Source organism: Salvelinus sp. IW2-2015, linkage group LG22 (assembly GCF_002910315.2).
Source record: "Salvelinus sp. IW2-2015 linkage group LG22, ASM291031v2, whole genome shotgun sequence".
In the NCBI taxonomy this organism is placed as follows: Eukaryota; Metazoa; Chordata; class Actinopteri; order Salmoniformes; family Salmonidae; genus Salvelinus; species Salvelinus sp. IW2-2015.
Window position 1 is genome coordinate 24,116,083 of NC_036862.1, and position 11,298 is coordinate 24,127,380.

The 11,298-nt window shown below is 39.8% G+C and overlaps 1 protein-coding gene and 1 pseudogene across 1 annotated transcript; both read right to left on the reverse strand.

Moving 5' to 3' along the window:
• Positions 1–803: 803 nt before the first annotated feature.
• Positions 804–7,439, reverse strand: rskrb (ribosomal protein S6 kinase related b). The gene is made up of 12 exons (XM_024014207.2): positions 7,286–7,439; positions 6,247–6,525; positions 5,894–5,977; positions 5,698–5,766; positions 5,308–5,377; positions 4,514–4,621; positions 4,363–4,403; positions 4,206–4,233; positions 3,587–3,676; positions 3,409–3,497; positions 3,149–3,259; positions 804–3,032 (listed from the first exon to the last, which is right to left on the reverse strand). The coding sequence occupies exons 1-12, from the start codon at positions 7,310–7,312 to the stop codon at positions 2,736–2,738; spliced, it is 1,293 nt and encodes a 430-aa protein (XP_023869975.1). The 5' UTR covers positions 7,313–7,439; the 3' UTR covers positions 804–2,735.
• A 232-nt stretch (positions 7,440–7,671) lies between these two features.
• The window catches only part of LOC111982688 (bridge-like lipid transfer protein family member 2), a 26,074-nt pseudogene continuing 22,447 nt past the window's right edge, over positions 7,672–11,298 (reverse strand).

Consider the following 11,298-nt stretch of genomic DNA (forward strand, 5'->3'; position numbering starts at 1 on the left):
TAAATATGGACGAATGCATTCAACCAGAGGAGGCTGGTGGGAGGAGCTATAGGAGAACAGGCTCATTGTAATGGCTGGAATGGTATCAATGGAACGGGCTCAAACACGTTGTTTCCATATGTTTGARGTGTTTGGTACCATTCCATTGATTCCATTCCAGTCATTACAATGAGCTTGTCCTCCTATAGTTCCCTCCACCAGCCTCTGTATTCAACTAAAACTAATCCATCATACCAAGTCATTACAATAATAACAATACACTTGTCTTGCGAGTACAAGTTGTCTTGTTCTGAGAAGTTGGCCCAATGGCAGTTCAATCAATAATTCAGTGGATGAAACATTGACCTAATTAATCATTCCAAATGACAGTTTTGTTTTTCTCTTAATTTTATATACATAGAAGTTAGATTTCATGAAGTCTGGCTACTTTAAACAGCACTATTGTGTACACCCAGGTTTATTACAGTATGTTGGCCCAATAACTTTTTCTGAAGCTATAATAACCCTTCAGCGAAACCTCATTTAAGGGTTAAACCACAACCCCTTTGCTCACTAATTTCTGCTAATTAGTTGAAATCATAGACTTATGTAATTGGGTTGAACTATGCCTTGGGCACATTTCTGAATCTCTTGGCAATTCGGATATCCCCTAAGACCCAGAGGAAAAGCTCAGTCTCAGAGCAATTCAAACACTCCTATACATMTCTGCATTAGTAGTAAATCATGGGTATTAATAGGTTCAGAAATGTTTCCAGTGTATATACATGACCGAATATAGAACTGTGACATAGATTCGAGAGAAATGGGGTCAGAATGTATTTATTTTCTGTGAACAAGATATAACAATCAATGTTTGAGTACTTTACATAGGTTGATACTCGAGATCAGGTTCATCACATGAAGATCAACAGTGATATGCTACATTGGCTTTATGGTGGCATATTCAGTTGTTTACATTTTCACTCGATGTCGTTGGATAAAATGTGTAGATAATTCTACCAAGAATGACTTGTATTTGACAGTAAATACTTAATTCTCATCAAGTATTTGATCCTTTATTTGGGAAGTTTAATATCTCCCTCTGCCCCTTTTCTGTATAGAAATMAGAAAATATGTTTTCCACTTTTCTAGGACATCTCACTTGTTCTAGTTATTTTATGGGACTTCTCCATCCCCCTCTCTATAATTGAGTCAGTGTGCTAGAGGTGTCCACCAATGTAAAGATGTGGGTCACTGGACTAACGCCACAGACATACTATACCAGACCTATCTAAGACAAGGGCCTAAAGGGGAATTCAGTGTCAGACCGCAGAGAGAGAGAGAAAACCACTAGACCTTCCTATTCAGGAGACATTTTAGGAAGATGACTGGGTCTTGTGCTTAGATTATATTTAGCCATCTCCATTGGGGCAGTAGCTATTTTTTTCTGTTTGAACCTAATTAAAACATTTAATGATTATTCTTTATCTGTTCTTTAATTTTCTGTCCTATTAATGTTGCTCCCTTAAGGGTTTCTTGGTGTTTTACCAAATAGGTCACCATCACACTAAAGTCTGAGGAAAAAGTTGTCTTTATGTATCCAGTTGTAGTGAAATACAAATAATGTACAGTATGTGTTAACATAATATATGATATATGCCATTTAGCAGACGCGTTTATCCAAAAGGACTTGCAGTAGTGCATCATCCATACATTTTCATATGGGTGTCCAGGGCCCCACAGGACTCGAACCCATGACGGGACGTTGCAACCTCCATGCTCTACCAACTGAACCACACAGATTTCAGGTGAAAAAACATTTGAGATTCCAAATGAATAATACTCTGTAAGATGTATACTTTTCTGTTGCTTACAATAAACTGAAAGCCACCTCTTGTATTGTACTGGCTCAAATGTGTGTATGTTCTCTGCTGTCATGACTGATGATCAGGTGCCTGAAGTGACTCAGGCTCTATCTGGAACAGCTAAAAACACATAACCTAAAAAACCTGTGGAACTTATCAACTATTTTTAACACTTCAAGTGGCTCCAAATAGAGGCTATGCATAAAGGTACCTATTTCCTTTGATATTTCTCCTAGTATATCATGACAGGAGACAACTCCATCATGAGTTCATAGGGGCTTTCATTTTTCAGATGTTACTGTGGTTGGGTAAAACACAACAACAGTTAGTGAAATCTAATGAGAAATGGGTATAGAGCAGGACTTTGAACAGTCAAAGGCATTGTGATCACACACAACAGTCAATCAAATAATCAGATGGCCTAAGCAATCAAACCTAAAATTACACAGAATTAAATAAATACTTTGTAAAAAAAAATATATGTGAAAGGATTTTCAGGAAAATAGAGATCTTCTTATACAAATGTAATAACAAAGGTAAAAGGTCAAACATGCAGGTTGTTGATCCAGATTTGGAAAGTGCCATTTGCCAGAGCCTTGAGAGGCTTTGAGATGCAGTACTCACTGGGAAATATAAATGTTCTAAACCTTTTTTGGTAAGTGGTGGTTTTAAGTCCATTAAAGCTCATCTATAATTATTACCCCATTAAATGGGTATACAAAGAGGTATACAGAGGAAAAGAGGGAGCCAAATAAGCCATGTAAATAAAGAAAACATACAGGAGCTTTTTCACAACCATGTATCCATGTGGTACAAAATGTATATATCAAATACATGTCCATACTTGTTTCCACTACAGTCAGTATTGAGTCACAGTAGCACATGCACATCTCATGTGCTAAAACCCTGAGCTGTAGCCAGGGTCTGGCTCAGGTCAATGTTGGCCAAAGTAGGTGACATGTCAGTGGAGCTGGTAGGGGAGTGGAGTATGTCAAAGTTCTGGAAGTAGTCCATAGACAGGCCTCGCATGGCTATGGCTGGACGATCAGGATGGTTCTTCAGTTCTAGAATTAGTTCAACGGGTCTCTTCTGTAGCAGTTGAGAGTCAAAGGAAGTGCCACGGAAAAACGTCTGCCTTTTGAAGCGCTCCAGGCTACGCAGGCGATGAGCTGGGTTCTTGCATAGGAGCTAGTCACAAATAGGATAGAGAAAGAAATAAGAGCATTGAGAATTTGTTGATATTCTGTTTAAAAGGTAAATGTGTTTCCTAATCTGAGACAATCCAACTACATATGACCTCTGACCTCTGTGAGCAGAAGGGTCAGTGCAGGGTTGAAGGTCTTGGGCATGGAGTATGGGCAATCTCTGACCTTTCTCAGCATGTTGGAGTGGTCTGGCTCTGGAGGCACAGGGAACTATGGAGGTGACAAGGACAGAATTAGCATCAACAACATCTCTAGATTTAGACAGGACTGAGCTCAAAAAAGAAGAAAAACAACCTTTCTAACAACTATTAAATCATCACATATTCAGTTAAGATGATGAACTGTGGTGGTGACTGCACCTTTCCGGCCACCAATGAGAACAACAGAACGCCGAGAGACCACCAATCAGCAGCATGGCTGTATGGACCCCCACTCAGGACTTCAGGAGCTGTTCAGAGAGAGGACCATCACAGTGAGATTATAATATGTGCTTAATGTGTTGTAATCATTAACTTTTCCTGATCCCATGCATCTCACCCATGTATTGGATTGTCCCACAAATTGTAAATGCTCTTGAGCCCCGCTCAAGACGGCGAGAGAGTCCAAAGTCAGTTAAACGCAGATGACCTGCATCAAATAGATACAGTAGTATTTTACATACAGTACTTCACAAATCCAATTCTGGTTATTCTACCTGACTAATATGCAGTTTAAATTAGTTTCACTATAGAACTATATCTTCCATACAACAACAATCCTAAAGTGTCCACTTTATTATAAGGGCCTCTAGTGTTCTCTTATATGTTATTGTAGTAGAAAGTAAACTAAACCCTAAGTAAAATGTATGCATGTGTAAAAGACATCACACTACTTGCTTAGCGGGGACCACTTGCTCCCGATTTGGCCCATACCTGGCGCCAACTCAGGATCTCTGCCTCACAAACACATGTGACCGTCCTCCCTCAAGCGTCTTAGCCAATCGTGCCACCTCAAATGATAGCTAATGAGGTGGTGCAAGCGGGACACTTAAGGCTGAGGAGTACGTTTCACACATCACCATGTGCTACACATGCATGACTAGGTCGCTTTGGATAAAAGTGTCTGCTAAATGGCATATATTATATATATATAAGTATATTATTTTAGCCAGCATTACCTTGGTCAGACAGAAGGACATTCTCCATCTAAAAAATCCAGAATATTCAGATGATTATAATCTTTTCTGTTAAATTAGAAATATAAGTTATTTAGATTAAAAAATGCATAAGTTATGTATAAAGTATAATGTTCATTATCAAAACAAACGTTCCTACCTTCACATCCCTATGCATGATCCCAAAGTTGTGAAGGAAACCTACCGATCGGACACACACATTATAATCCAAGTAAAGGTGAAACTTAAACAAGGATTTCATACACATTTTGCAGAACTATATTGTGCATATACACTTGAGGGACACTCACCCAAAGCACAGCCTAGCTCTGCAGCGAACACCCGAGCCTCATCCTCCCCAAACTGGCCCTTCAGTAACCAGTAGGTATACAGGTCTCCAGTACTGCAGTATTCACACACTGTGAGAAGACAGACACAATCACACACAATGATCCATCTTAGTACATAACAAGGCTATGTACAGTACACTGATCCAGGGCTGGGACTAGATGACCCCTGCTAAAACACAAGCACTTGAAAAGGAAGGAGCAATGGAGGAGAGAATCAACAGGAAAAAAATAAATTGTCGGAAGTCACACAGTGGCTAGTTTTTTTAAGGCTGGGGGAAGCGTGGGAAGGGAAAGGGGTTATGTTGGGTAAGGAGATGTGTGTCAGTCAGAGACAAAAATTAACTCAAACATGCCTTTATCCACTAATAAGGGTGTTATTAATAAATCAAAGGAAGGGGAAACCAGTTCAGAGGCCACAGGACTGTATGCTACACCCTGAAATCTCAGCAGATGGCAGTATAATTATTCAGACGAGTCATGGGGCTCAAACTGAGGGAGACAACACTAAATAGCAGCAAGGCCAGTCAATGCCATAGTAGATGCTCCTGCTAGGGAGAGTGAGACAACCCACTGGTTGAATTAATGTTGTTTCCACGACATTTTAATTAAACTACGTTGAACCAATGTGGAATAGATGTTGAATTGACGTCTGTTCCCAGTGGGAAGCTCCTATGTGAGACACAGGGAGGGTAAATAGAGGAGAGGATAAAACAAAGGGGAAGGAGGGATCTAGTTATATCACATTAGTCACTCACTAATGAAGAGGTGACGCTGGGTCTGCCAGCAATCCTGCAGATTGTGGAGGAATGGGTGGCTGACCTGCCGCTGCAACGCAACAGGCAACACACAACAGCAGCAACAAGTGTGGATGTCAGCAAAGACACTCAGTAGAACAATGTGATTTAGGAGGGATCTGAATGCAACCAGGTATCTTGAATGATGGTAAAGGTTGTTTTTCTTACAGCAAAAGCTCCATGGGACCATGCTTCTTGTTGCACAGAAGCTCATAGGGATAATTGGCATAGTCATTATTAGAGCTCAGTGAGTCATTGTTTCCAGCATGTTATCCCCTAAACTAAGTCAGGCCCTAAGCTAAAGCCTGCTCAGGATAGCAGCTTCACAGGTCATCCTGCAGTGTGACCTACCTGAATGATGACCTCCTCCTTTGACTGTTCCAGGACCCCATGCTTCAGTATCTCAGACTTGGATAAAACCTGTAGAGCAACACAATATAAGAACATTAAATACAGTGGACATAGAATAAACTAGATGTGTGTAGATGTCACATGAAATATAGTGCTGGTTAAATGTGATGTGGCAGGAGGCTGAAGAGAGATTCACCTTAACGGCATAAGTCTTCTCCTTCGACCTGTCCTTTACTTTCAAGATAGGACCAAAGGAGCCTTTAGCTATGAAGCCCAGGATCTGAATGTCATGGAGAGAAAGAGAGATTCAAATGTTGCAATATTATTAAATGTTAGTATCATCACAGGTAGGTTACACATATTTTTTTTCTATTTTTTTTTTTTACATCAGACAGACCATCACATAATTTATTCCCCCCATATAGAAGTAATACGTTTGTGATTTATCTGTTGTTTCCCTATCAATTGATGATTTCATTAGATCTGCTGAAAACATTGATAACATCTGTGGACCAAGTGCTCAATGCAAATTAAGTTAAGGAGGACTACCTGGAAATTGTCTTGCCCAGGGAATTTAGGGTGTGGGAACTCAGGCAGAAAGATTGAGATTAAGCCAGGGAGAGTCCACTCCATGACAGGCTTCTGAGGGCTGTCTCCTGGGAGGAGGAGGTCCTCAGGGATTGGGGCTCCACTGCCGAGCACCATGCACTGTGTGGCCAGACCAGGTGGGCCAATGTGGCGAATTCCGTCAGTAAAGGATATTCCCATATTGGAGAGAAGGCCATGCCAGGCTTGATAGCGTCGTCTCTCTTGGCTTGGTGCCTGTCTCTACATTGAGGACAGCGGCTTTCTAATTAGTGATGGCTTTAATTATACGTTTTGCTGTGTGCAGCAAGTAACTACAATTAAATGTCAAACATCTCGAGGTTACTTACTGGCACATGCCACACTAGAATCATGCAGGAATAAATCAGCATTGGATAGAGGAGATACTGTATCATATGAAACCGAAAATGTGCCAACATGCCAAATAAACAAACGAATATTGAAGACATTCATGAATGATATTTTCATGTAGATGATCTCAGAGTCCAGTCTGTTTGAATTGCTTCTAGTACATTCTACTCCAGGCACAACAAGAGAAGTTCACAGCAGCCACAGTGAGCCACTCCCCCGTCCCTTTTAATAGAACTCCCCACAGACCAGTAGTCGCCTTGCATTAAAAACAGCTCACTCATAACATATTGGCCAGTTCCATGTGCCTCTGAAATTTCATTGTAAGACTTACTTTAAATTGTATTTAAAAACACATTTTCCTGTTTACGTACATTTCATTAATCTGTTAATAAAATACATATCCATACATTTAAAACTGTTCAAATATATAGGCGCTCATCATCTGTTTCTATTCGCTGCACGCAGAGACGTACATGTATCCATATGTCAATATTGTTGCGAGCCTCCTATATAAATGTATCACTTATGTAGATTAATTAGTAGGCTAAAGCAGTATACTGCGCAAACTGTCTAAAAATGTGATAAAATGTAATAACTTCATAGGTGTAGGCTACGTCTGAAGATATCTTACCTTTTGTTTACTTGAATCGCTGCCCATCACATTATTTGGTAAACCTCGATCAACCCCACATTATTGTTTTCTATTCTCTTTTACACTACGGTGTAAAACATTGAGTGCACGTTGCTGACCCGCCATGACCGAGCGGCGCGCGAGATTTGATCATCATCTACAGCAACGAATGATAACCTCCCATTCGATGTTATTCTGCAGAAGGCGAAGTTCCGCTCCAGTTGAGCCTGTCATATGAATGATCAATTAGCCACTCACACTCCACTGGAAATAACAGCTAAAACCAAAACTCCACATTTCTGTCACACATCTATTAATAATTACGAAATCAATTATAAGTTGACGGTGTAGTGAACTTTTGAGAACATACATGACACATTCAGCTATAAGAGACATTAGAACATTTTATTGACAAACATGTATAGTTACATGCATGGTGATAAGAAAAAGCGTTAAAGAAACAACTCACTTCATTGAGCTATAATAAACGTTTCTTGAAATATTTAGACAGAAATAATTGACATCTTGCACTTCGAGGAAGATGTAATTGAATAACAAACTAAGGTGTTGGTACACCTTTGCTTTAAAAACTTGTTTGGGCTGCAATCCCGACAAAGGTACACTTATGACAACATCCAGCTCAAGTGCAAGGCGCGAAATTCAAAATCTAGTTTGTTAAAATATTTAACTTTCACACATTAACAAGTCCAATACAGCATATGAAAGGTAGACATCTTGTGAATCAAGCCAACATGTCCGATTTTTAAAATGTTTTACAGGGAAGACAAAATATGTAAATCTATTAGCTAACCACGTCAGCAAAAGAGAGCACTTTTCTAACTCCATCAGTTTTTTACTCCGTCACTAGCTATCACTAATTCGACCAAATAAAGATATATATAGCCACTAACCAAGAAACAACTTCATAAGATGACAGTCTGATAACATATTTATTGTATAGCATATGTATTTTTTGAAAAATGTGCATATTTATGGTATAAATCATAAATTACATTTCAGCTACAATCAGAAATTGCACCGAAAGCAGCCATAACATTTACAGACACCAACATCAAATAACTAATTACTCATCATAAAACATATCTGAGAAATACATACTGTGCAGCAATTGAAAGACAGGATTCTTGTGATTCCAGACAATATTTCCGATTTATTAAATGTTTTACAGCGAAAACAAAATGTAGCGCTATGTTAGCATAGCCACAATAGCCAGACACACTTGGGCGCCCGCGACCAGTTGACATGCACGACAGATATATGAAATAACATTATAAATTGGGTCTTACTTTGGCTGATCTTTCATCAGAATGTTGATCAGGGTGTCCTTTGTCCAGATGAGTCGTTGTTTGGAGTCAGGATGGCAACTTTCCCTTCTCACTTAGCATTGGCACTGGTCGACTGGCACGGATTTGTCCAACGTTAAAAAAGTCAGAGAACGGAACACGGCAAAACTCCCGAAAAAAATTCAAATAATCTGATTAAACTATATTGAAAAAACATACATTACGATGATATGGTCTCATTTATCAAATAAAAACCCAGCCGGAGATTGTTCCCGTCCAAAACAGCAGCAAAACAGAACACAATATCACTCCCAAGTCGCGCGCTTCAGACTTCCGGAAGTGGTCGGTCACGTCAAAGAAATAGCTCTTATTCAACCTCTGAACAAGATATTCACTAAATTTCTTCTCTCATACCCTCTTGACACCCAGAGCAAGGCGTACGGAGTGTACGTAGGGTCTTACGTATAATGACCATGTATAGGCATAACGTTGAAGCGAGCATAGATTTCTGACATTCTACTTCTTGGTCAGGGAAAGTGCTGCCAAATGACTTCTGTACCACTCAGAGAAAAAATTAGAACGGTTTTAGAAACTAGAGATTGTTTTCTATCCAATATTAATATTAATATGCATATTGTAAGAGCAAAAATTGATTAAGAGGCCGTTTGAAAATTGGCACATATTTTCCAGTTTTTCCAATACGCCCCCTGCAGCCATAACAGGTTTTAAAAGAGCTGTAGTGTTAAAATTACAAAACATTACGGAGACAAGCTGCAACAACATTACTTTTGCAGAGCCTATCAAAGCTGTAAGTGCCATCAAATATAAAACAACAAGGACATATTTTTGCGGCTTGTTTGTGATATATTGCACGGATATGCTGAGGAACTACAGTGTAAAACAGAAGTCTGCTGTGGCATATATGTTGTCGGGGAAGTCTCATGCAGGGTACAAAATTATATATTTGTGTTATTTACAGAAATGCACTTTCCAGTCAGTGTGACAGTATCATTAAAATCCCAACGCTATAATAAAAGCACAAGGCTCGAATATATCATTACAGTACTAGTGAATCAGGTATTTCTAACTGTTGCAACAGACAGCATTTCTATGGTTGTCAAGGTACTTTAATTTGAGATGAAAATGTTTTACAATCTACCGGATATACATTTGTTTGAGGATACAGTATTCCTGAACCAGCAGGAAATGATGCTCTGAACAAGTCACATTATTTGCATCTTAAAACAGCATCCTATCCCATATATAGTGCACTACTTTGGCATCCTATCCCCTATAGTGAACTATATAGGGATCCATTTGAGACACAACCATAGTCAACATATAAACTATGAAATGTTCTAATTGATTTAATGGGGAAATGGACAGTGAAACTTAAAAAAATAGCCATCACCCCAGTCATACTATTAAGTCAACAAGTATAGGCTGCTCATTCTGAAAGTTAAGGACCATGCGTGATGCATTGAATGAAAATGAAATGTTTACTGTATGGCATGAAAAATCAAGAAAACAAAGATACATTTGGTCAATAAGACCATGGTATTTGTTTTTAGCAGATAACTGGGCCCCATCTCCATAAAGCCTCTTAGAATAAGAGTGCTGATCTAGGGTCAGTTGTGACTTTTCGATCATAAATACAAAGGAGGGTCAGGGTCAGTCCTTGACACTGCTTTGTCATCAGTCTCTCTGCCCCATAATGACCTGCCAGCTCCATCTCCACACCAGAGCATACAGTATTTGACTGTCAAGTGTCATCAGATAACACGCTAGTAAAAGGCAGTCTGACCTCTCCATGATTCCCTGGGCTGGGGAGTGTGCTACTGTAGCAGCCATAGTCTGCGTCCCAAAATGGCACCCTATTCTCTATACAGTGCCCTACTTCTGACCAGGAACCATAGGGCCCTGGTCGAAAGTAGTTCACCATGTAGGGTATTGGGTGCCATTTGGGACACTGCCATAGACTAGAGCGCAGTGGTTCAGTGCAGTACTGGTTCAGTGTATGTAGGCCTATGGGTCACTTGCGCCGGCTGAAGATGCTCTTCTTGCTGGAGCTCTTGTCTGAGCAGGTGAGACCGATGAGGAGTCGGGCCTTCTCATCCTCCTCCTGCTGCTGAATGCTACTGTCTGACTTCCCCTCAAATGCTTTGCCCCTTGAGTCAGAGCCTGACGCCGGCTTCAGACGCAGCTTCTCCTTTATCATCTACACAGAGGGAGAGGAGGACACATGTCATAGGTCACTTCAGAAAATATGAAATAACATATGGTTCAAGAACTCCTTTATCATCTATGGATGTGAAAAGGAAAAAGTGAGAAATATATAGGACATATGACTGAAGTAACCTATACATAGTTCTATATTGTGACAGCTTTAGGCAGGGATTTTTATTTAACCAGGTAAGCTAGTTGAGAACAAGTTCTCATTTACAACTGCGACCTGGCCAAGATAAAGCAAAGCAGTGTGACAGAAACAACAACACAGAGTTACATGGAATAAACAAGCGTACAGTCAATAACACAATAGAAAAAAAAGAAAGCCTATATACAGCGTGTGCAAATGGCATGAGGTATGGCAATAAATAGGCCATAGTAGCAAATTAATTACAATTTAGCAGAGTAACACTGGAGTGATAGATGAGCAGATGATGATGAGCAGATGGTGGTGTGTAAGTAGTGATACTGGTGTGCAAAAGA